The 27414-nt window shown below is 42.6% G+C and overlaps 1 protein-coding gene across 1 annotated transcript in view; it reads right to left on the bottom strand.

Annotated features, from left to right (window-relative positions):
• LOC144773245 (lysozyme g-like) overlaps nucleotides 1-20654 on the bottom strand; it is a 329098-nt gene extending 308444 nt beyond the window's left edge. Inside the window, exons 1-2 of the mRNA XM_078658148.1 lie at nucleotides 20549-20654; nucleotides 19777-19841 (exon numbers count right to left, since the gene is read on the bottom strand). Of these exons, the coding sequence (XP_078514274.1) occupies nucleotides 19777-19819 (43 nt within the window). The 5' untranslated portion in view covers nucleotides 19820-19841; nucleotides 20549-20654. The remainder of the gene's footprint in view (nucleotides 1-19776; nucleotides 19842-20548) is intronic.
• Between the last annotated feature and the right edge of the window lie 6760 nt (nucleotides 20655-27414).

Genomic DNA, 27414 nt, shown 5'->3' with positions numbered 1-27414 from the left:
GGAGGCCAACTCAATATAGGAATAAGTGAAACAACATGGGCCACTTACATTGATAATCTGTATAACCGCCAAAGTTATCCAATCAACAGAGAAGCTTTCAAAAACCCAAAAAAGGGTATAGAACAAGAAGAATCAGTTCTTGGACAAAGAAAAAATGATCGGCAGGGCGACACAGACAAAGATGAACAAATGCCGCTGACAACTACCAAACAGCTAACCGACCTAATAAGGAAAATGAAAGCGGAAGGAGCGGCAGGACCGAATGGAATGCCAAACGCCTTATTCAAATACGATGCCGACTTCTGGGCAATATACCTAACACCATTATTTAATTACATTCATAAAGAAAAAAAGATTCCACCTTCCTGGCAAGGAAACATCTTCCATCCAATATACAAAAGTGGAGGCAGAATGGAACCCGGGAACTATAGATTAATAGCTTTAATCGATGTGGAGGCAAAGCTTTTCTCATCTTGCATATTGTCTCTTCTACGAAAATGGGTAAAGGACAATAAAATAATACCCAAATTCCAAACCGGTTTCAGAGAAGGCATGGGCTGTTTAACCAATCTGTCTGCACTGTCTTTACTAATCGAAGGTGCAGTGAAAAGGAAGTCCGGGTTAATAGCCTGCTATATAGATCTGAAATCCGCCTTCGATCGAGTGCCCAGAAAACGCCTATGGAAAAAACTGGACGAGTGGGGTCTTCCAAAAACATTAATGGAGACATTAATGGCACTATATAGCGGAACGTGGGCAAAAGTAAAACTAGGAGACGGAAGAAGAGTATCCGCAGAACAAAAAATAACTAACGGCCTTAAACAAGGCTGCGTGCTTTCACCAACCCTTTTCAACATATATCTGGCCGATTTGAAAGACCGACTCAAGAACGTGAACGGCCACCCGCCTAAACTGGCAAATGAAAGCATTCAATTCCTGCAATACGCGGATGATATTGCAATCTTAAGCCAAACACCAATAGGCCTACAAAGAACAATAGCCGAAATAACAGACTATTTCGAGAGAGAAGGTCTGGAACTAAACATCAAAAAAACAAAAGTGGTAAGACTGGCGGGCACCAGTAAAAGATCTTTTAAGTGGTTTACAAACGGCAGACAGATTGAAGAAGTAACGGCTTACAAATATCTAGGAGTCTCAATAAGCAAAAATATGTCCCTTTCAACTCAAAAAAGAACAATCGCTGCAAAAGCACAATCACTGGGCTTTGCGTACAAAGTTCTTCAAAAGAAACTGCAATGCCCATCTTACGACCATTTGTTAAAAGTCATGGCAGCCCAAGTTCTACCCTCTCTCGCATACGGACTGGAAATATGGCATGGGAAAGAAGCAGCCGTTTTAAATACCTTCCAGACAAAAATATACAAAGCCGTGTTTCACCTACACAAAGGTTCGGCCCCGGCCCAAATCAGGCTGGAATTTGGGTTACAAAATCAAATATATCAAAGACATGCTGCCCTAGCAAAATGGTGCTGGAAATTGAGAAAGGCGGAAACAGGTTCCTTAAATAATTTATGTTGGCAGGAAATTAAAAAACAATATGACCAACAGGTATCGAACTCATGGGGCAATGATCTGCGAGCATCCTTGAAAACCCTCAAAATGGAGGAGATCTGGAAGAACCCTCCAGAAGAAGCTGCCTTTAAAAAGATTTGCAAGCTAAATGCAAAAGCCTTATCTCTGGTGGAAGATAAAAAGACACTGGCCAAACGGCGACATGCATGGACCATTTTAAACTCGTATAAACGTTTAAAACCTCAACCCTATCTCGTGGCGCACTTCAGGCTATCCTTAAAAAGAAAATTTATGGCCCTCAGAATGGGTGACCATTCCTCTAAAGACTTGATTCCATCATGGAAGGACACACATCAGGGACCAAGATGTAGACTATGCGATTATCACAGTGAGACTCTGTGCCATCTTCTGTGTACATGTGCGCCCTTAAAAGAAAAGAGAAAAATTTTATTGAAACCTATTTTTAACATGCTTCAGATTCGCACCTGCAGGCAAGCTGTGACCAGCTGGATGGGAGGAGACTCGAACGTCCTATCATGCCGCGGGGTGAAATTTATGAACTTTGTAGAGTCTCAGCTTCAAAGAGTAGAAAAAGACTACAGATAAGGCTTAAGACAAAGTGTGTAATTAATGAACAAAAAATATATTTTAACGTAATGAATTTTTAAATTGCTGCTATTTTACATGGAATTCGTTTTTGTATATGCATGCTTTATGGTTATGACCAACCAAATAAAGTAATCTTTTGACTGACTGACCTACTGCCAATCAAAGGCCACCACAGATGTGGAACATGTATTTGCTGCTCCCTCACTATTGAAGGAGATTTATTCGGACACAATGAGATCTACTGGAAACATGAAAATTTTACGAACTGCAAGTCTAAATATGTAGTTTATGGTATATTGTGCCCATGCAAAAAACTATATATTGGGAAAACCAATCAAGAAGTCATACACCGAATAATACAACATAAGTCCAGGATTAAAAGGAATATACAGACGGCACCATTAGTACATCATTGGCAGACCCATGCCCACACTGAGAAAGATCTTAGATGGACTGTGATTTCTAAAGTTGACCAAGATGCAAAAGGAGGTGATCTGGAGGCCAAACTGATCAAAAGAGAAGCTGCACTAATTATAAAGTACAACACAGCTGTTGACGAATTGAATGAGTTATCAGAGATTTATCATCTGTAGAACGATATTTAAAACTCTGAAGTTATGACCTGGCAATTCAAAGTATTGTGGCCCGGATATCTAGAGTTGAAGTAGATTTACATAACAGAAACACCAATCTTAAGAAAGTTGGGATGTATGGGCTTGTCTGGTATTTGGTTAACATATTTAATTTTTTGTTATATGGACCAAATAAATTGAATTTTTCAATGTATGGCCTTGGACATTGTGTAATTTAGTGTACCATTAGTGTTGTGGATCGAGCTGTTTTTATAAGTTAGTGTTACCACAGTTACATTACTGTGGCTTTGAAATCATTTAAATAACATCAAGCTGACACATCTCGAAATCACACCGAGTTACAGACAAAGGAATAGATAATAAACATTATATCAGCTCTAAAATAGTCCAACAAGTTCGATTAGCAATCGGCATTTCAACTGTAAACTACCTTTCCCAGCATGCTTTTCAGAACAATGAAGTTTAAAATTCTGCGCCGTTCAATTATGGTGCATAATCTACCATTGGGGAAACAAGCGGAGATTATCTACCCGTGCTGCCTCATTCGGGATCATCGGATTACGAATAAGGTAAAAAGCCGATTAAATCTTTGCCAACACCCCGTTCTTTAAATGTACCGAACGATTCGCGAAGCCAGTAAAAACGAAGCACCGGCTACCCGTTAAATTCCGACAAACACTGATTTATAGAGGCAGGAAATGTTGGCAGTTTGAACTAGTTCTGTCCTTCTCAAAAAATGCCCCGAACAAATGGGGATTAAACTTTTGACTACACTGCCTTTCTTTAAATATATCGAATGGCTTGGCAAGCCAGTTAAAATTTGTGGCATTTATGAAGCACCGACTTTGTTGCAAATTTTGATAAATCTATAGAGCCAGCAAGTGACGGCAGCCTGATGTATAGGTTTGGTCCTTTTCGAAAATGAGAATATCTATTTCAAGGTACTAGACCTGCAGGACTAAAACCATTATTTGGATTTTTCAAGCCCTATGTGAGATCACGCTCACCCTCTCCCTGGTCCCCACTGGTCACACTCTTTCTGGCTGTCCAGGGGCACCTCTCACTCATGAACTCCTGCAGTCCCTAGGGTCGCTCCAGTCCCGGCCACACCATAGCATGTTTTTTCCCAAATATCCGGCTCCAAAGGGGATGGTGCTCGTGGTCGAGCCGTAAATGTGCACTTCCAGGGCCTCAACAATGACTAATCTCCCCTTTAGCTTGCCTCTATAGGCGCTGTTGTACCTACCACTCATGGGGCAGTCCACACACGCCTCCCCATCTGAAGAAAGCCGCAGGGGGGATGGCACTGCTCCGGAAGTGGCTCGAGGCATGGTCGAATCCCCTGGTCACCCCCCCCCACAGAAGGAAAGGTGCGTCCAGGGCCGCAGCGGGGGTCTGCAGTCAGAGCATGCCACCCTGGACACAGGACTTCCCCGCCGGCTTACTCATGTCTCTGGAGTGCTCCGCGGCCGCAGGCCACTTCAGTCTCTCACTCCCGGGGCCCAGCCACATCACAGGCCATCGATAAGTGTAAATGCCTGCCTCACTTCAGGCCGCCGGTGGAAGCCGGGTATGCGACCTCTGCTCTCAGCTGTGTTAGCATGTCAGGCCCTTCCAAGGCAGCAGCTGCCTCGATGTGAAAGGCAGCTCGTCTGCATTGTCTCCGTGTTTGCGCTCAGCCCCAGCTCAGTCCCCGGGGGTCTCGAACGCTCCGTCGGCACAAACCACTGGCAGGATTAGATGGGCAGACGGGATACTGGGGGGATTTCGGAGTCAGTTGACGGAGCTCCTTGGCCTCCCCCCAACTTCTCCTCATTTTTTGATGTTTTAATATGGGCTACTTGTGCAACACACATGGAAACAGCAAATTACAATGATTGTTTATGTGCCCGTTCCTGTACATAAGCAATCATTTAAAAAAAATACTTTTTGTAACTTCTATGTGTGGCTCATTAAGCAGCAAACATCAAAGTTAGAAAAAGCTATTTAAAGAGTGTTTTTGCAGTATCACTGTTCAATTTTATTATGGAAAAATTAATAGGCAAAAAGTACTTTGGGATACCCCTTTTTCTCTGTACCCACCTGACGGTCCATCACAAAACTTTCCAGGAAGGAGCTGAGGTATACTAATCTTCCTTTTGGAATTCGCCATGAGGATTCATGAAACAGTGTTAAAGTCCTAAGCCTCATTAGGTCTGCTAATACTTTGATGCCATTTAACCAATCTTCACAAAACTTTCCCCAATTTTCTTTTTTTATCTATCTCAGCTCCTTCCTGGAATGTTTTGAGGTGATTCATCAAATAGGGTTGAGGTAAAGGGGAGATCTAAAATGCAATTTCTCCATCACAGGGCCAGGCCGCAGGCCGTGCATGGCAGTGGGTGGTATAGTTTCGTATAGTTATAAAATATTACTTTACATTAAGAAAAACTATCTAGAAATTCCCTGAAAAAAAGGAAAAGTTAAAATGAGGTTATAGTTGAGTGAAAATGTCAGTTTTAACATAACATTTTAAATTAAAGAAACACTGAAATTCACCAGTTATAGTTAATTGAAGTAACTGTAATTCTTGCCATCGCTGTGCACTGCATATGACCCCACATATTACATTGCTCAAGACATGTTATAAAATATCATTCATGAAGTCTAAAATTACATAATTGATGACAACACTGAGCATTTAAAGAGAGAGTGAGAGATATGATAGAAAACACTATCCTGCTCCCTTAAAAAAAGTTTTTAGCAGGTCTGTCCTAGATTTGATAGTTCTCCAATACTATCCATGCATTGAAATATATCAAACAATTTGGAAATAAAAAACTAAACTAAGTAATAAGAAAGGATAATAGTTGTGAGATATGTTGCATTCCAAAATGTAGTTAATAAAAGGAAAGAAACAACAAAGATGTGTATTCAAGTCATATACTATACATGCAGACATGCGTGAACACTGTGTATGTGCTGATAAGATAAAAAATAAATTGCATATAACTTGAAGGTTGTAAATCTAAATTGCATTAGGGGAAAATGTGTCATTCATCTTTCAGTGGTTGATACAATGAATACTTTAGAGTTAAGTTTTATTAAGCATACTTCACTGAAGAGGGATGTAATACTTAAACAGCATTGAATGTTTACACATTCAAGAAGACAAATATAAAAGAACAAATATTAGTACTTGAATCTAAGTTGAATTTCAAAGACATACTATTGGAAAGTACTAATCATAAATGAAGGGGAAGTGGATCAAAGTACTTCAGCCACATTTCTTTCACTGTGTATTGTGAAATAAACATTGGCAAAGCTAACAAGGCTTGAAAGTATTTTTCAAGGGTTTGCAAATTTGTGACTGCGGTTGTCTGGTTAGTGAGATGGCTGGGAGAATGGATCAACGGCTAGAAGAATGGACGGGTTGCTGAGTTTTTAAATGATGGCTTAGAGGATGACTTAACTAGATACATTTTTTAGGCATGAGCAAAATGAGCAATGGCCCAGGCCCCCACTTTCCAAGAGCCCACCTCAGAAAGTAAACACTGTTGGGCACATTAGGATGGTGGGTGGACTTTGTCCGCCCGCCATCCCAACGTGAAAAGGGACCGCCATCCATAACGGCATAGGTCCCGTGGTGGCCATTAGGATGCACCCGCCACAGTGGCAGGCGCATCCCACATATTTAACATTGCGGCGGGCAGTGCTGAAAGCACTGCCCGCTGCAATTCTAAAAATGCACGTCATGCATATCAATGCACTACGCGGTGCCTGCCATTTTGGGTTACCATAGGTACCCCCCATGTGCACCCCCACCCCCAGGGTCCCTCGGGGCCCGCAACAGGCCCCTGCAAGAGATTCCCGCATGCCTTTCCATGGCGGTTTGGGCATTTGTTGCCCCCTTTATAATATGGATGATGGTGTCTAGCTGACACTGCCACCATATTAAACTCTTTTCTGCCCGGTCCAACGGGCGCAAAAGCGGCAGGCGGTCTTTCCATCCGCCATGGTCCCCCCTGCCATAGTAATATGGCGGGGGAAATGGGTGGCGGGTGGGGCCGGATCTCTGGCAGATCGCCAGCGCTATGTGCGCGGTGGTGATCCGCCCGAGATCCTAATGACCCCCTAAGTGTCTCTTGAACATCTCTGCATATTTTTAAATATGTAATTGGGTTACTGGTTGAGGGGGTGGGAACTGTACAAAAGCAGCAAGCACAATCTCTGTCAAAGTCAAAAGAAAAAAACAAGCAAACCTGAAAATAACCTGTGCTCAACCCTCTGGTAGCTTGGCACAAAAGGAGTCAGGCTTAACTTAAGAGACACTGTGTAAAGTATTCATACAGTAGTTAAGGGGATTGACTGAATAACCCTATGCAAACCTGGTCAACTATTTTTCATAGGAAAAGGTATTCTGCCAAACATGTGCATCTCTATTGGAAACAACATGGATTCTGTAACTTGAGAAGTTAATGTCTTTCTCCCCTAGTAATTTCCTTGGTGTTACTAGTTATAGCATGCATGTTATCACCTCTATGTTTTCACTTGCGGTGTGTTCCAGTGAGTCCACAGCATGGCACCTGCATGCATCGCAGTTATAAAGATATTCCTTTCGGCCTGATTCAAAACCCTCCATCAATTATTGTTTTTTTAAAAACCTTCTACATTATATGATGCACAGGTTAACACATGGGTCATAAGGGTGAGGACACCACCTGTTTCACAACTTTATTATGTATATTTATACTTATGTAGTTATAACATATTTGAACTAGAGATATATTTGTTTGTTTGAAGGTGGATTTTATGAGTCACTCAAATCCTCTAGCACTGTCCTGAGGCGGTCTAGATTAAAGGTCCGAAAGCATCAACTAGTTCTTTTGTATGTAGTCCCTCAAACTATGAAAATACGGTACATTTAGGGATGGTTTAAGGAGCACCGTAAGGCCATACAAAGGCCACAAAGTTTTTAGCGGGCTGGTTATGGACATTGTTGGAACTACCATAGGAGTGAACTTTTTTCATAACTGATTTTGCGATATTCAAGTAAATGATTTCACAAGGATCATAAGAATCAATTAATTTTGAACTTTGATCATTTTAATGTTTCATCTATTTCTAATACGTTGTATAACTTCTAGTATTCAAATGATGTATCTCCTAAGTGTAGCAGTTCTATAATAAAGTAAGCAAACTCAAGTTGTGTAACTCAAATGATGTATGTTCTATCTCCAATAGTGAACTATGAGCCATATGTATCAAGCAAATTAGCTTTCGCAACGGCCTTTACGAATGCTAATTTGCTAAATGGAATGTATGAAACATTTTCGCAGCAAAATAAGGAATCTCTAAATTTGCCATTCCTTATTTTGCGATAGCACTTAAGGAATCGCAAATTGTGTGATTCCTTAAATGCAATGTATCAAATAAAAATTAATGCAAAAATGCCCATAAGGATTCGCAAATTACCACCAACTTCTAGTTGGTGGTAAGTTGCGAATTCTTTTGAAAAAGCAATTTATTTAAAATCCAAAGGTGGCATATGACGCTCATACATGCCCTTAGGGCATGTATGTGCGCCATATGCCCACACATGTCATTTTCAGGGGTGCAGCAGGGTGTTCTTGTGACACCCCTGCACCCTTGAAAATATTCCTAAATTGCGATTAGCAAATTGCTAATCGCAAATTTCCCCTTTATTCCTATGGGCCTCCTGGCCCATAGAAATGAATGGGAAATTTGCGATTAGCAATTTGCTAATCGCAATTTAGGAATGTTAAGGAATCGCTAAAAAGAAGCGATTTCCTACATACATACCGTTTTGCGATTTCTAAATAGCGATTCCTTAAAAATCGCTATTTAGAAATCGCAAATGGTGAGAATGATACATATGGCCCTTAGTCTCTGTTGTGGAGCTAAGAATTAAAATAAGATTAATCCCTAAAGAGAACCCAAGTTGTCCTGTGAAATAAAGTATTTATGCAGCATTTCAAACAGTAATAAAGTGAAAACCCAGCACAAGAAAAACCCCACACCAATTTAGATAAATAGAGTAACACAATTTAAATTATTGGGGGCCAAAACACTAAACATTCAAACAGTAGAATCTAAGATGTGGAACTTTAAAGATTTAATTGGAAATAGCCCCTAGAAGCACAAGTACCAACAGTGGTGATCTGGTTGCTCTGGCCTGGGAAATAGTCACAAGTTCAGACCGACAGCGGATGAGCCTGTGTGATTGTCAAGAATGCTTTTGATGAGGGGAATGTGATGCGAAGGCCTGCTTTGAGAATGCAATGCGCAGTGGTGAGTCCAAAAAATCTGTGGGCAGTGATGCGGTGTCCTGCATTGGGTATGCAGTGCACACCAGCTGTTTCCATGCAACTGCATGGAGATTCATCGCGTTGCATCAGGCCTGCTGACAGGACCACAGCAGGGATGGAAAAGCACCTTCAGTCCGACTTCCAAGGGTGCAGGATTGGGGTGGCACAATTTGGGTGGTAGGAATCAAAGCAGACAGAACCCAGGTGATGGGTTCAAGATAGGTGAAGCCTTTTCTTTCCCTGAGGCTCTGATCAGGAGGCCAACTAAGTAACCCTTGGAGTCACGTTGGAGTTGAGTCTGAGGGCCCAATATTCATACCTGATGCACACTTTGTAGTAGGAGAAGGTTCCGAAGGTTTGCAACCCCAGAAGTAAATAGAATGTCCTGCCTCCCTGCCATGGACCCAGCTTGTCTGAGGTCAAAAAATGCTATTGTTAAACCCTTTGTGAATATGCTCAGGCAGAACCCTTTGCAATGTGCAAGTGTAGTAGGAGACAGTGCCCCCTCACTTCATCAAGTCAGAGATGGTCTATCTTGCCAACACACTTTCCTCTTTGTCTCACTGTCTGTTAGCAATACAGAACGACCAACTGCCAGCTACACTTAGTCATGTGACCAAGGATAACGGCTGCAGGCATCAAATGGTTAGGACAAGAAAATGCCAACTTTCCAAAAGTTGCAAAAACTAGAGGGAAAACGCCCATAGGACCGTGGCCAGGCTGGGTTGTAATAAATTGAAAACACCAAAAGGGTACCTGGCTACATTTTATCTTGTGCTCCTATTACTTTTGAGCAACAAACAGACTGCTATCTTTTCTGTTTGAATGGAATTTTGATTGAACCATTCATTTTTTAGATTTTCATTGTTTTGTTTATCCAAAAAGTTCAAATGCATGAAAAATAGGGAGACACTCTGTTTTGGCACTTTGTGACACAGAGAAATTGGAATAATTATTTTGTGTTATGCGAGGGATTTGTTATGAATATTATTCCCAACATGTATACCTAAAGTATTTCCCTGTGTTAGGTACATGTTTGGTCTAAAAAACAAGATATCGACTATATTGTTTTTGTCGTTTTTGCATTAAGATCCAAATGTTAAATGCTGTTTTGTGTATAATCATTGTACATAGTAATTTTGTGCATTTATGATCGTTGTCCATTGTGAATTGTTAAAAGTATTCTGTTATGTCATTTAAAAAACGAGTATCCACCTATTTTTCATGTATTTGCACTTTTACGATAAACAAACAGTGAAAATCGAAAAAAGTAATGGTTTAATAAAAATTCCATTCAAACAGAAAAGGTAGCAGTCTGTTTGTTGCTCTAAAGTAATTGGAGCATAAGACAAAACAGAGCCAGGCCCCCATTTTCGTGGGTTCAACTTTTTAAAAAGTGGCATTTTCAGAATTGTGACCTAAATTACAACTTTGCTATTAAAGAGGGTATTAAATTACAATACTTTAGATGCCATACTCGACATTCCTACTCACCTTCTATTGAATGTTATCACTTATTAAATGTAATAGGTTAGCCCAATGCTGTCCTATGAGAGAAGTAGGCCTTGCAGTAGTGAAAAACAAATGTAAGAGTTTTTCACTACCAGGACATGTAAAACTTACAAGTACGTGTCCAACTTTGGGAATACACTGCACTCAGCTCTATGTGCTATTAGGGTGTATTCTAGGAGTGACACATGTATTAAAAAGGAATGTTTGGGCCTGGAAAATGGGTTACTTTCCCCGGTCGAACTGCCAGTGTAAAACTGCACACTGAATGCAATTACAGGAATGAAATATCTTTAAAAGGCTACTTAAGTGGTTGAGACAATCAGTGCTGCAGACCCACTAGTATAATTTTAATTTACAAGCCCTGGGTACATGCAGTACAACTGTACTAGGACTTACAAGCAAAATAAATGTGCCAATCGGCTGTAAGTCAATTTTACAGCACAGGCACTTTAGCTCTGGTTGGCAAGTGGTAAAGTGTGCAGAGAACTAACAGCCAACAAAAATGGGTTCAGAAAACAGGAGGCTGAAGGCAAAAGGTTTGGAGATGACCGTGCAGAAAGGGACAACTCCAACATGTAGGTAACGAATTTCAACATTGTTACGAACTGGGAGCCCAAAATATGTCTTTCCCGGGCCTTAACAGGGCGCAAGACAACAGTGTGGATAGTTTAAATAGGAGGTGACACTATATATCAAAACTTATTGTTGTTTTTTTTTTAAACATATTAAATAGGGAGTCTTTTTTTTAAATCCTTATATATTTCCTTCTCTGATGGCTGGCATCATAAGTTCAAAAATTGAATTTTCTATGAAGTCTGGTGACAACCTTAACTACAGAAGGACGTTTATATCTTCCTTTTTTCTTAGTTTTTTTTAAATTTTATTAAAAGTTTTTATATTATCAACATGAATCCGCAAATGTTACAGCACATTTGTTTCCAACTGACATACATATCGTATTACAACTTAAAAAATCCGACATCACAGGATATAATAAAATGACAGAAATAAAGGGAGAGAAAAACAACAAAAAAAACATCCCTATCTTAAGTTTACTGCCCTCCCCATTCTTGTTTTCCATACTTCTATAGGTTACCAGATCTTTACGCCTAGTGTTCTTGCTCTCCGCCCCTTCCTACCATATATTGCACGTTTGAAATTATAGGTAGAGAGTAATCTAGCTAGCCAGGTTTGAAAGGTTGGAGGAGCTCTATCCAACCAGGCTTTAGCTATGCAGATCCGTAATACTGCCATGGCGACAAACATGAACTCTATGTGATGTCCCTCTCCCTCCATCGTCAGCCCAAGCAGTATCAAATTAGGAGATATTGCCACTGGAATCCCTAATGTGCCTCCTACAAATGCCTTTATTGCCGCTATTAATGAATAGAGTTGTGGACATTCCGCAAACATATGGACTATATCCGCATTAGCTGAATCACATCGCGGGCAGGTTATTCCCGAGGTGCCCCCCCCCAATGTGCTATTCTAGCAGGGGTATAATAAAGTGAGAACAGTGTTTTGTAGTGTTGTGCCTGAAGCGAGGCTGAGCATAGCACTGTGCAGCCTAAGTCTAATGAATCCTGGAAGTTCTCTTGCGATGAACCTATTTTATCCCCCCATTTTGCGGCATACTTTCCCCTGTCATCTTCTTTCAATATATACATTTCTGCATACAGCTGCTGAATCGTGCAATGTTGGCCACGCTCCACATACTCCATTATTTTGCACTGCCCAAATCCCAGTGTGCCATCCTGCTTGTTCATGAAGTAGCTTCTCAGCTGCAGGTACTGAAAGAAACTCCTTCCGTCTAAATTATACTTTGTTTGTAGCTCCTGAAACAGAAGAATGCCTCCCTGATCACAGAGATCTCCTATTTTTCTAATGCCCTTATCCTCCCATTCTCTCATAACTAAATCCCTGAATATATCCCCCGGTAGTGAGAGATTTGTAAACAATGGGGTGTACCTGTTGTATCTCCCCAATCCTAGTTTTTTGGCCACTGCTGTCCACACCTAAAAGGCTGCTTTCAAAGTCTTGAACCTCGTGTGCTTAAAGTAACTAAAATCAACTGTGTTTAGAAAGGCATTCTTCGCATCCCCGCCATCAGTGCAGTATATACATTCGTGAAATAACTTCCAGTGCCCCCCTGATCTTGATCTTGACCCCCTCCCCCTATCATTCCCTGGAAATACTGAAGGGCTGCTGCCCAGTAATACAGTCTAAAGTCTGGGGCGCCCCAACCCCCTTTCTCTCTCGGTAGTGTAATGTGTCGATACGCTCTCCTCGTTTTCCCATGCGCCCAGATAAGTCTATTGAGGATTAATTCCAATTTAGTGAACCAAGTGTGTTCAAAGAAAAGCGGAATGGCCCTAAAAATGTACAGAAATTTGGGGAAGGCAATCATCTTTATAGTATTTATTCTGCCCATTAAAGTCAAGTTCAAATTGTGTATTCTTTTGGTATTTTTCTTCACTTTTGTTATTAAGGGATCCATGTTCAAATCAACCAACTTATCCAAATCCGTAGTAATTTTAATCCCTAGATAAGTTCCCTCTGATACTATCCTATTGTCCTGATATACTGTGCTATTATTCTGCACAATCTGTGTCTTCCCCTTATTTAATGAATACCCCGAAATCCTACCAAATATCATTGCCTCCTGGTCAATTTCCGTGATGGCCCTCCCTGGTTCCGATGTAATAATTGCCACGTCGTCTGCATAAGCAAACACTTTGTACTCCCTAGAATGCAGCTTACCCGGGACGATATTGTTATTGCCTGCAAACCTCCGTAAAATTGGGTCTAAATATAAAGCAAATAATAGGGGCGATGCGAGCAGCCCTGCCGGGTTCCTCACCCTATCCTTACCATTTCCGTATATCCTTTATTAATCCTGATCCTTGCCGTGGGTCCCGTATATTAGGCCTGGATTGCTTTAATAAACCCCTGGCCAATCCCGGACCAAGCCATCACCCTCCACAGATAGTTCCAGGAGACCCTGTCGAAGGCCTTCTCTGCGTCGAGAAAGATAGCCGCGACAGGGTCTCCCGCAACTCCCGCGGCATCAATTATGGTGATCATTTGGCGTGTATGTTGAGTAGTTTCCTTCCCTGGGATAAACCCATGCTGTGTATCGCTCACCAAGCTCTCAATAACCCTGCTCAGCCTCTGTGCCAGCGATTTGGAGAAGATTTTAGCGTCCGCATTCATGAGCGTGATTGGTCTATAGGACCCTGGTTCTAGTGGAGGCTTATCTTTTTTGAGTGTAACTATAATGTCTGCCCCCGCCCAGGAGGGGGGAACTGATAGTCCCTGCTGTGCATGGCCAATGGTCCTATACATATCTTCCCCCAGCACATTCCAGAAGGTCTTATAGAATTCTGCCGGGATTAGATCTGGACCAGTGGCTTTACCCGAGGGGAGTTTCTGTATGGCTTCCTGAATTTCTATTAGTGTTAATGGTTGGTCTAGCTCCTCCTTCCCCTCCTCTGATAATTCTACATGTGGTGTCTCGGACAGATATTCCATAATCTCGGCATCCGTGTTGGAGGGACCCTGATTGTATAAAGCCTCATAAAAATTCCTAAAGGCGTCTCTGATCTCTTCCATCTTATTTGTGACCACACCTATCCCATTCTTGATTTCTTTTATCTCACCCATAGCCGAGCTTTGCCTAGCTCTAATTGCCAGCAAATGCCCAATCCTCTCGAAGTAGTCATAGCATTTTTCTTTATTGGCAAGATACCTGCAGGCGGCCTTCCTCGCAATATTCTCAGTGGCTTCTGTCTTAGCTACTTCCATCTTTAGTAAGATTTCCTCTATCGGGTCTTGCTTTACTATAGCCTCAATAAGGAGTTCTTCTAGCTCTGCCAGTTCTTTCATCTCTTCCTCTACCTTACTCCTTTCCTGTCTATCTCTATACAGTGTGTAGCTCAGGGTTTCCCCCCTCACTGCGGCTTTGAACGCATCCCAAGTTATGCCTGATGAAGCTGTTCCCCTATTTATCTTCCAAAATACAGCGATCCACCTTTGCATATGGACAAGATAGCCTTCCTCTCTATGAAGTCCTCTCTCAAAGGTCCATGTGCTCTCCTTCCTGCTTTTGGTCTTGTGGGCTAATGATAGAATAAGTGGGTTGTGGTCTGATAGTATTCTTGGGGTCCTTTCCAGCTGACTGTCACTTACTAATGAACTAGAAACAAAGAAATAATCTAACCTGGCCACCGTCCTATGGGGAGCAGAGTAGTATGTGCTGCCTGCACCCGGTAGATTCTTCTGAGCCCATAAGTCTACTAATGCGTTATTCCTTGCTAAGTTAACAATAGCCAGTGAAGTATTCTTCTTCCTCCCCACGAATGGGCTCCCACCCGTTAAGCCTATTCCATCCATGCCGTTTATATTAAAGTCCCCACAGCAAATTATAGGTTTGGGCTAAATCGCCAGTTCTGTATCTAGAAATTGGAAGATATCTGGTTCATCGTCCGTGGAGCCGTACACCGAGACAAGTGTGCATCTCCCCGCCTCTGTTTCCCCTTCCACCATCACCCATCATCCCCATTGATCCTCTTTTTTTCCTCAGGCCCCTAACCCCCCCTTTTTTTGCTAGTATGGCCACCCCTCTTGTTTTGGTGCCTTGTTTCGTGTATGCAAGTACCTCAAATCCTAGCTGGTTCAGTATTTGGCTATTATTCCCTTCCACAAGAGTCTCCTGAAGGCAAATTATGTCTAATTTGAGAGCTCTCAACATGGCAGCCACTTTCATCCTTTTGTGTCCCTCATTCAAGCCGCAGATATTTATCGAGGCTATTCTTACTATCATGGAAACTTCCTAGTAATTTCCAGCTTTTTTGCTCCTATCTTCCTGTGTGTCTTACACTTTTTTTGGGAAGACTATCTCTGTGTCCTATTGTCTTTGTGCTGTAGTATACTCTCCGCAATCCCCCACCCCACCCTCTCAAGCCCTCCACCCCATGTGGAACCCTCCCCCCTTTTACAGGCAAGTAGGTAAAGCATGACCTGCGTGTGGCTGTAGTGGATTGTAGTGTCGCTACCCTCTCCTGCCTTGACCAAAATCATATTTGCTGTGCTGCCCCTAAGGTGCCTGAGGAGGTCTTTTACCTCTGCTACCTTGACCCCTTCCGGTGCCTGTAAGTTCCTCTAAAAACTGGTTAGCCTATATTTCCGAAAAAAACATCCTGACCTGCCCCCTCGTTATGACCTTAAGTCTTGCTGGGAAAAGCAGATAGGCTTCTGAGCCCAGACCCTGGAAGGGGGCAACTAATTGCCTGAGCTTCTACCTCCTCTCCACCGTAATGTGGCAGAAGTCTGGTCTTGAGAAGAAGGTGACTCCCTCCGCTGTTATCTTGGAGTTAGGTCTAGCTTTATGCATTATCTCTTGCCTTGCCCAAAAATTTCCTAGAAACACCAGCATAGCCCATGGTAGGTTATCCTGACTGCCATCCCTTCTTTTCTTAAGTGTTAGCGGGAAGCGGTGGGCCCTTTGGACCTCCGTCTCCCAGTGCCAGTGTGAAAGGCGGCCTTCAGCAGTTTGACAACATAACCCCTTGGATCTTGCCCTTCAACCCCTTCCGCCAATCCAAGAAGTCTAATGTTGTTCCGCCTCTGGCGGTTTTCAAAATCCTCCATCTTCCACTGGAGATCTTCCACCACCTTCACTTGATCCTTTTTAAAAGTCTGCCAGTCATTTACGTCATCTTCTAGTCTGCCTGTTCTTTCTTCCACCTGGGTCACTCTTTCATCCATTTCATCAAACTTCCTATTCTTCTTCCTTAGGCAGCCTTGGATTTTTTTCGTTGCTTGCCTAGCCCTCCGACTCTCTGCTCTGGCTTCCCCCTGCATCTGCTTTAGCGTGTTAAACATTAAGTCAAGTGTGGCTTGCTGCGGGGGGGACCTGCTGCTCCCTGCGGCTGCTGCCCGGTCCCCAAAATTAGCTTCTTGATACGCATTAGTAGTGGCTGAATAGTCCCACAATCATTTTTTATTCATACTGTCAGGGGAGGCACCTCCTGCCTGCTCTCGCACCGACCTCCTTTTTTCCTTTGCGTGCTTTTCCCACCAGAGTCATTAGAGCTTAGGTTCGAGTCTGAGGTACCCCCAAGGCACTTACAGTCTCATCTGAGGAGAGCGAGTCTGATTCCTCATTAACTGAGTAGAACTTGTCCAGTTCTGGTGAGACACCACCTCTGGCCCCTTTATTCCCCTCCTTTTCCCTTTGTGAGTCTAGGCTTGCCAAGCTGCCCCACTTGTTTGCTCCTTCCACCCTCCTGCTGTTGAGACCTGCCTCGACCTGCAGCAGCGCGTCCAGCATATCAGTGTTAGTGTTAGTAATAGTGAGATTCACTGCGGGGTGCACCATCCCCTGTATCACACTATCACAGCCTCTCCCCCCTTCTGCACCCCCTCCGCTCACCTCCAGATTGCTGTCCGTGTGAGCTTCTGCTAGCGTGCTTTCGGCGGGAGGCGCATTTTCCAAGCCTGACTCCGGCTCTTGCGGTTGCCTGGTAACCATGACACTTACTTCCTCGAGGACGGCTTCCCCCGGATCAGCGTCCACCAGCAGCAATGTCTGTCTCCGATCGAGTCCGGATGACGGTGATTTCACAGCGAATGCTTCCGTTAAGGTAGGCTGCATTAGTGCCGTTTCGTTGCTGTCACCGGCGTTCTGCGTTGTCTTCCGTTCCGAGCCCCTTCCTTTGTCTAGCTTTTTAATCTGTGCCTTAGTAGCCGTGCTAGTAGTTGCTGCCGATCGCGTTGTGCTGTTGGTCGTCCTTACGTTGCTTGCCGGTCCCGGGGTGTCACGCTGCCCCATCGGCTTCGTCGTATTAAGTTGAGCAGGTAGCAGCTTTTCTTTCTCGAGTCTTGAGCGTTGTGCCATTTCTCCCACTGCAGCGGAACGAGTAGCACAACAATAGAGTTTTTTCCACCAGGCTCTCACTAATAGAAGTAGCGAGCAGAGCCCCTGGTTTAATCACTGATCCAGGCGTGCAGCTGCCTTCTCCTTTATTTGGATTTCAAAACTCCACAGGAGGAATGGCATACAGTTGAAACTGTCTCCAAATGGCCATACATGGCAAATGATGTAAATTGACCATAACAAACAAATAAGTTTGGTGATAGGTATCTGCTGTGCAAGCTACTATTTTTCATGCAAAATGAAAATAGGAGGGTAGGGGAATAATGGGCTGTGCCCGAGAAGGACGGGATAAACAAATGTATTCCCTTATATCTAATTTTTTGAGAGGTATAGTTTATAGTACAACATAATAGTTCGGAAAAATATTCATGAAAACCTAAATCAAACTTATGTTGGAAACATTTGTTTCTGGCTTTCAGGTCTATGAAACAAGGGTAAAAGGTGCACAGAAACTCAAGAGTTGTTTTATTTTTCTAAAATGTTGTGTATCTGGTTTTGAACTTATTTATTAAAACAACTATTTGATTCAGGCGACAGCTAAATACTTATTCAGGTGTTTTGTAGAAATCTAAGTATACTATTTGGTAAACCCCTGTACATTAAGAAATGAATACATAATGATTTAAGAGCAGTTCATGTTTGATAAGCTCACCATAACATTATTAATACTTTGCTGCTCCTTCAAATACCAGTGAGAACAGTGGTTCTTAAAGTTGAGACGTCTGTGAACCCTCACCGATTCACTATTGAAAATGTAAGCAATTTCTACGATTTGAGGCTCAAAATAATATACAAAATACAAAAACTGGCATGCTTTAAACAAATATACAAATAATGAAGTATTTATTTATTTCACAAACAAAAAATAAGCGAAAATCAAAATTATATTTTCCTCTTAATATGAATTTTCAAAATGTTGGTTTATTGCTAAAAAAAATAAATGATATGCTAGACTATAGCCTATCACTTTGTACTTTTTGCTCCTAGTTCATCTTCTCTTTGTATCCGTGCATACCAATGCTTCTTCAATTGAGGAAACACGTTGTCCAATCTAGAACCAGTATGCTGTACTTGCACTGCTCCCCCCAAATCAAGATATGGATACCAACTGACTGATTGGCCTATGGCCATGTCTGAACTGGGATGGCGGAGTGGGCTAAAGAATGATGATGGTAAAACCCAGATCAAATGACTGGGGGTGAGTGTTTGCAATGTTCAACACTCCGTCCATCATCCCCTTTGGTATTGCTATGGATACCAACTTAAGCCCAGATTTACTAACATATGACACAGCGTGACACAGCAGGACAACTTGCTGTGCTGCGTCAAATTAAGAGAGCAGTAATGAGCCACATCTACTAAGATGCAGTGCTTTCTTGCAGTCTCTAAGCATTGGTCCACACAGTGTAGCACCAGCATAGGGACGCTTGCGCCTTGGTGTAAGAATGCCTTCATTACAAGCAGGCTTGTTTTTGTGGAAGAAGGGACACCATTCTGCACAAAAACAATCCTCAGAGGTATTTTCCTCTTTCTACATGTGCTCCAGAGTGCAGCACACATAGACAGGGGAAATAATGAGGAGAAACATAGATATTTCTTCTAGTTAGGCCTCTGTTGAAAAGGCCTAGAATTTTGATGCATTTTCAGGTTTACTAGTCTTAGTAAATCTAAGAATACGCCAAAATCCATGGGTAGAGGTATGAGACCACCCACACTCCACCGGTGAAACAACTTCTCAAGGCAGAGTAACGAAAGGGAGCCACTTTTGCTGCGTTGCGTTACTCCACATTCACGAAGCCATGCAGAGCCAGGCAAGGTCAATCTGCATGGCTTAGTAAATCTGACATAAGCCGTTGCGTTGCTCTATACCACATTGCAGTATGCAATTGCAATGCAAGGACTTAGTAAATCTATCTCTTAATTTGAACTTAAACTTCCAAATGTAATCTCTTTTACAAGGTATTTTAAAACCTTCAATTTTCCTTTTTATGTATATATTTTTTATTTATTTAGTACTATTATTTAATTTTCTAAACAGTTGTGAATCCTCTGAGTAGGTGTGATCGACACCTCCAGGCCGTCCGACAACCAGTTATGAATCACTGAATTAGAACATTGTGGAAGCTGTGAGTTGTTCATCTGTACTCTTTCTGACTTTTTCTTAAGCTATACTTCTGACTGAATCTCATTGTATTAGTAGAATTGAGCAAAATATCCTCCAACTGAAAAAGTGAATTCTACAGACGTGCACTGCTCACTCAACTTTGCCTGAAGTTTCACTTACCAATGGAGCCAGCTAAACACAGGGCAATGAGTACAATCCACATGGTGCCGGTAGTTTTCAGCTGCCTGGAAAAAAAATACTATTAATAATAATAATAATAATAATAATAATCATAATAACAATATACACATAAGCATGCTTTCATAGACAAATAGGAGTGTGTCTGACAACATATTGAATAAATGCAGCTGGTGCAGGGCAAAGACGGACCTCAGGGGGTGTGTAACCCTCGGCTGTGCCCCTGTGGTGAGCTACTCACACATGGAAATAGAACACTTGTGAGCTCTGAATATTTATGTACAGCTGTCACAGATATAGACCCAACATTAGAGACGATGTAAGTCTTAGGTGTGTAGCTATAAATAGTTCAATCGGTGCTGTGGCACAGAGAGTGTGAGGGGTACACTGTACCCCTTTTATAGTGGTTTTCTACTACCTCTCCAGGTGTTGAGGGATTTCCCTTGCTTGTATTAGCACCCATGGCACCCTCGCTGCACCAATAGTATGTCCTACTTGCAAAGCATACCCTCGAGCTCAATGAATTGTGCAGGAATGTGTAAAATGATATATCTGCCTTACAGAATCTAATAACACACAGGCTTCCACATTGACTAACTGATCATTGCTATATATTTGTGTTCCTCTACTTCTCATGATCACATGACAGGTAAACTCTAATTTCTACCATGTAATTTACCCACTCACTCGATCCTTACCCCTATCAGCCTCTTACAGAACTACTCCATGAGAGTGCATTATTGAACCAACATACCTGTATAATGTTACTCTTAACTTCTTTTTCCTCTCTTTGGGTGGCTGCTTGGATGTAGAGTGTTATGTATTCTGCTGATTTACATAGACTGGCACCATGTTCTTCCTTTATAAACAGAGCTAGTCCTGTGAATGTTCTTTTAAGGTTATTGATAAGAAATGCAAACATCAAATATGGATCTTGCTAAGAGCAAGCTTATCAATCCCTTTGTTGTGCACTTATCTTTTCTCATACTGCCAAACCCTTTTGAATCTCAAGTTGATGAGATTAAAAGCTTAGATTACTATGTGGTTATGACACAATCACAAATAAGGTATTTTGCAACTGAAATGATCACTTTAAGAGCAATGCATGTACTAGCACAAATAACATTGACTCCCTCATTGTGGTAGAACACAAAAGTTTATCAGCTATTTAGAAGAGACATTTAGAATTACTAGCCTGTAATGTAGAGACCTTACTTAAAGTCTGGAGCTGATCCGTTCTACATGTTCCCACCACCTAGAGTTCTGAGAGTTAGGTCCTACTCCCCTGACCTTAAATTGCACATTCTGAAAAATGGCACACCAAAACAGGAGGTATCACATATGTTTTGAGATACACAGCTATGGTGACACTACAATTGCTGCTTAGTTATGCCAAAGGTTCTAGTTAATTACAGTGATTAGTCTCTCTGGGGCTTTGCGGCTGGTTCAACCTTCAGGTGCAGACACAATTAGCAAGATGGTGATGGCCAAGAAGCTTCCTGTCAAGCTCATCTGGCTAGAGACCACTATAAGAGAAAGTCCATGCAACTTTAAGTCTTGCATATTGGTTTTCATTCACAACCTGCAAGGCAAACAACAGCTGGCTAGCTGGCCTGTAAATTGCACTTCAGGTCCGGAGACTCATCCGGATAGCAGCTGCTCCCATATCGTCTTCCTTTCCCTTGGCTTGATAACTCTACAGTCCCCAGTTTGGGACTTTTTTAGAGTCAGCAAAAAGGCAGAAAACATGATCATTTGTTCGATTTGTAAAGCTGTAGTTAGTCAGGGTAAGCTTAGTACCAACTATGGTACCGGAGGCCATAGAGTTCATCTCCAAAAACACCACACTATCATTTGGGAGGCGCACATGAGCAAGATCCGGGAAACCACACGTACGACAAATCCAAATGTATCCATTCATATTGCATCTGATGATGATGAGGGGCTGATCGTGCAGGGGGAAGTGAAGAAGCGACAGACATTTTTTCTGGTACACCCAGTACCCCTGGCAGCAGCACTGCAGTGGTAGCGCCCACACCCTCTACTCCAGCAACATCTATGAGACACACTAAGAGTCTGGGAGAGACACCAATGCGAAAAAGTACATCAATGAGCCTAACTGGTTTGAAGAAGTCTGCATCATCATCATCACGTAAAATGGTCCAGACCACCATTAGAAGCATGTTTTGGTCGGAGGCGCCATTTGAACGCAACCACCCAATGACACGTCTGTATAACGCACAGCTGGCTAAAATGCTAGCGCTGGACCTTCTCCCTTTTTCTTTCGTGGAAGGGATGGGTTTTCTAGAATTTGTGGCAACAGTCTGCCCTAACGGGAAGGTTCCTAGCCGGTCCTATTTTGCCAGAGTTACTGTTCCTGCACTACATCAAGATGTGCTAGAGGTGATTGGCGCAGCTATTCAGAAGAGTGCTCTTCACACTATCCACCTGACAACAGACTTGTGGACCAGTTGCCAAACCCTTGATTACATGTGCATCACTGCACACTGGGGCTCTTTTGCAGGGGTTAAAGACAAGTTAAAAGCAGGTGTTGACACAGACACAGTTTTTCAAGCTACTCTGAAACATGCAACAGTTTCCACGTTTGCCATGGAGAAATCTCATACTGCACCTAACTTTTTGGAGGAGTTTGACAGGAAGGTCTATGAATGGCTGCATCCAAGAAATCGTATGATTAGTTATGTTTCCACGGATAATGGCAGTAATATAGTTAAGGCCATGCAGCAAGGTGGCTATTTCAGAGTGCTGTGTTTGGCGCACAGTATTAACATTGTTGTGCAAGATTTCTTGAAAAAAGAAATCACAGTCAGCAAGTTACTGACCACTTGCCGAAGAATCTGCACACATTTCAGCCATTCTTTTAAGGCCCAGAAGAAGCTGAGGAGCATGCAACATGAACGTAGACTGCCAGTCAAAGGACTCATCCAAGAGATGGAAACACGTTGGAACTCAACCTTCTACATGCTTGAGCGTCTGTCTCAGCAGTGGGGGGTAATCAATGAGTATGTCTTTGCACTGGGTTCTACTATGAAAGACATGAGGCTAGAGTAGGAGGAATGGAAGCTAGTTGCAAGCCTGACAGACATGCTTCGTCCTTTTGAGGTCTTCACGAGTGAAGTCAGCAGGAAGGACTGTTCTTTGTACAAAGCTATCCCATTGTTGCGCATGCTAGAGCACCAACTGAAGGCGGTGTCTTCAACGTTCTGAGATGATGTTGAAAAGCAAGACGCATATCAGTTGGCGGAGAGGTTATTAAGCCACCTAGTTGACAATGAATGGCTTAAAAAATACATACAGAACAACATTACATTTGTGCCACTATTCTGGATCCATGGTACAAAAAAGCCGTGGCCAGCAAAGCATTCATTCCTTTTGATGAAGCAGATGTTTCAAAGTACAAACATTGGCTAGCTCTGTCAGCCACTCGGTTCGAAAAAGAGCGTCAGAAAATTGAAGGAGCCGGCAGAAGTACTACTGAATCAGCAGGCCATCCGGCGTCAAGTTCCACTTCTGAATCTGTGGCCAAAGGGAGTCACTTTCCCTCACAGCCATTAATGACACCAGCAATCGTATCATCATCCTCACCTGCACCAGGCCCAGCCATATTATTGTCGGAAGCGGATTGGCTAACTCATCAAGGGTTTGCTCTTTCCAGTGATGCAAAGGCCACACATGGTACGCAAAGTGGAGCAACCCTGGAGAACCTTGAGTCGATGGTGCAGACCTACGTGGCTGACCCAACAGAGGTCTTTGTTAATCAGAACTCATTGCTGTATTGGTATGGGAAAAGGCCTCTATGGCGACTGATCACCAACCTGGCTCTAAATTATTTGTCTTGCCCACTCACAAGCGTGTCTTCTGAACGTGTTTTCAGTGCTGCTGGTGCCATTGTAACTATAAAAAGGACCCGCCTCTCGCCCAAAAATGTGGAGAGGTTAACACTGATCAAGATGAATCAGCACTTCATACCACCAGATTACAAAATACATGAATGCACGCAGGAAGAAGAGGACACCGACTTGGGTGACGGAAGTTCTTCTCTGTTAGCTGACCTACTCCCGTCTCCATTCATAGAGTTTGAGGACGAGCTCTACTTCCCTGACACCGAGGCCTGAAAATGACTTCCTTTTTTTCGTCCTTATTCACTTTTATTCCTGAAAGTCGTGGGGTTTCAGATAGTTGAGGACCTTCCAGAAACAGGTCTACATTTGGATCTTCCATCCCCTCCAGGACACCGAAAACTCAAATGTTATCCCTCTGTGCCCGCCCTTCCTGGTCTTCGATCTTGGCCGCCATCACCTCCAGCTGCTTCGTAAGGGACCGAACTTGCTCCTTAAGGCTTTTTGTGCTGGTATGTAGGTGTGTCATATTTTTCTCTGCAGCTGCCACTTTGTAGGCCATTTTGTAAAGATCAGTCCTCAGGAGGGTCACATCCACAGTTACAGTGTTTAATTTAGGTTCAAGCGAGCTCTTGAGATCCGCAATTGCCGCCTTTATTGCACCCAAGGATGGCTCTGCCGTGCACTCCGATCGCTGCTCCTGGGCATCAGCCATTGGTTTAGGGATGACATACTTGTATATTTTGTTTGTTTGTGTCCCGTGTTGCCCCTTGGGCTTTATCCAAGGACTCAGCGTCATCATCGATGCTCTTGCTGGCAAGTACCTTGATGTGGGGCAATGGAGATAGCTCGTCCTCCTGCACCAGTCGCTGTTCTCACCCCGCGGACCCAACCGGGAACACAGGGTACACCCAACACCAAGGGTATCCAGGCCTGGCGTGTTACTACTTCCTTGTTGCCTCTCTATGGGTGCCTAGGCTCAGCTACACGTCTTTTATGGGGGCCTCCGGATCTGTGACAGGGCTAAAAAAATCCACTAGACCTCTCGCATTTTCGAGCTAAATTTAATGAGGGTGAGCTGTTTTTAGGTCCCACTCGCCCTTTCTGACTAACGTTTGTGCTCTGTCTCTGAAAAAGGAGCAAATGTGACACGATAACAAGATTTAAAGGCATTTTTATTGCTCACATAGTGAATGAGCAATAAAGATGCCTTTAAATCTTATTATCTTGTCACATTTGCTCCGCTTTCAGAGACGGAGGTCGAGAAGATTTTTCAAGGTACGAGACCTGCAGGACTAAAACCATTATTTGGATTTTTCAAGCCCTATGTGAGATCATGCTCACCCTATCCCTGGTCCCCACTGGTCACACTCTTTCCGGCTGTTCAGGGGCACCTCTCACCCATGAACTCCTTCAGTCCCTTGGGTCGCTCCAGCCCCGGCCACACCATAGCATGTTTTTTCCCAAATATCCGGCTCCAAAGGGGATGGTGCTCATGGTCGAGCCGTAAATGTGCACTTCACATGGAAACAGCAAAATGCCATTGATTGTTTATGTGCCCGTTCCTGCACATAAGCAATCATTTAAAAAAAAATACATTTTGTAACTTCTGTGTGTGGCTCATTAGGCAGCAAACATCAAAGTTAGAAAAAGCTATTTAAAGATTGTTTTTGCAGTATCACTGTTCAATTTTATTATGGAAAAATTAATAGGCAAAAAGTACTTTGGGATACCCCTTTTTTCTCTGTACCCACCTGACGGTCCATCACAAAACTTTCCAGGAAGGAGCTGAGGTATATTAATCTTCCTTTTGGAATTTGCCATAAGGATTCATGAAACAGTGTTAAAGTCCTAAGCCTCATTAGGTCTGCTAATATTTTGATGCCATTTAACCAATCTTCACAAAACTTCCCCAACATTTTTTTAATCATCTCAGCTCCTTCCTGGATTATTTTGAGGTGATTCATCAAATAGGGTTGAGCTAAAGGGGAGATCTAAAATGCAATTTCTCCATCACAGGGCCAGGCCGCAGGCCGTGCATGGCAGTGGGTGGTATAGTTTTGTATAGTTATAAAATATTGCTTTACTTTAAGAAAAACTATCTAAAAATTCCCTGAAAAAAAATGAAAAGTTAAAATGAGGTTATAGTTGAGTGAAAATGTCGGTTTTAACATAACATTTTAAATTAAAGAAACACTGAAATTCACCAGTTATAGTTAATTGAAGTAACTGTAATTCTTGCCATCGCTGTGCACTGCATATGACCCCACATATTACATTGCTCATGACATGTTATAAAATATCATTCATGAAGTCTAAAATTACATAATTGATGACAACACTGAGCATTTATAGAGAGAGTGAGAGATATGATAGAACACACTATCCTGCTCCCTTAAAAAAAGTTTTTAGCAGGTGTCTGTCCTAGATTTGATAGTTCTCCAATACTATCCATGCATGGAAATATATCAAACAATTTGTAAATATAAAACTAAACTAAGTAAAGGAAAGGATAATAGTTGTGAAATATGTTGCATTCCAAAATGTAGGTTAATAAAAGGAAAGAAACAACAAAGATATTTATTCAAGTCATATACTATACATGCAGACATGCGTGAACACTGTGTATGTGCTGATAAGATTAAAATAAATAGCATATAACTTGAAGGTCGTAAATCTAAATTGCATTACGATTAAATGTGTCATTCATCTTTCAGTGGTTGATACAATGAATACTTTAGAGTTAAGTTTTATTAAGCATACTTCACTGAAGAGGGATGTAATACTTAAACAACATTGAACGTTTACACATTCAAGACGAAAAATATAAAAGAACAAATATTAGTACTTGAATGTAAGTTGAATTTCAAAGACATACTACTGGAAAGTACTAATCATAAATGAAGGGGAAGTGGATCAAAGTACTTCAGCCACATTTCTTTCACTATGTATTGGGAAATATACATAGGCAAAGCTAACAAGGCTTGAAAGTATTTTTCAAGGGTTTGCAAATTTGTGACTGCGGTTGTCTGGTTAGTGAGATGGCTGGGAGTCTGGTTAGTGAGATGGCTGGGAGAATGGATCGATCACTAGAAGAATGGACGGGTTGCTGAGTTTTTAAAATGATGGTTTAGAGGATGACTTAATTAGATACATTTTTTAGGCATGTGCAAAATGAGCAATGGCCCAGGCCCCCACTTTCCAAGAGCCCCCCCCAGAAAGTAAACACTGTTGGGCACATTAGGATGGTGGGTGGACTTTGTCCGCCCGCCATCTCAACGTGAAAAGGGACCGCCCGCCATAATGGCGTGGATCCCGTGGTGGCCATTAGGATGCACCCGCCACAGTGGCGGGCGCATCCCACACATTTAACATTGTGGCGGGCGGTGCTGAAAGCACCGCCCGCTGCATTTCTAAAAATGCACGTCATGCATTTCAATGCACCACGCGGTGTCTGCCATGTTGTATATTGAAATGCAGAGGTTACCACAGTCCCTGGGAGGCCCGCAACAGGCCCCTGCAAGAGATTCCCGCATGCCTTTCCATTGCAGTTGGGCATCTGTTGCCCCCTTCATAATATAGATGGTGGTGTCTAGCTGACACAGCCACCATATTAAAATCTTTTCTGCCCGGTCCACCGGGCGCAAAAGCGGCAGGCGGTCTTTCCGTTCACCATGGTCCCCCCTGCCATAGTAATATGACGGGGGAAATGGGTGGCGGGCGGGGACGGATCTCGGGCAGATCGCAAGCGCTATGTGGG

Source organism: Lissotriton helveticus, chromosome 8 (assembly GCF_964261635.1).
Source record: "Lissotriton helveticus chromosome 8, aLisHel1.1, whole genome shotgun sequence".
Classification (NCBI taxonomy): Eukaryota; Metazoa; Chordata; class Amphibia; order Caudata; family Salamandridae; genus Lissotriton; species Lissotriton helveticus.
The sequence above is the reverse complement of the archived record's forward strand: the minus strand, read 5'-3'. Positions and strand labels throughout refer to the sequence as shown.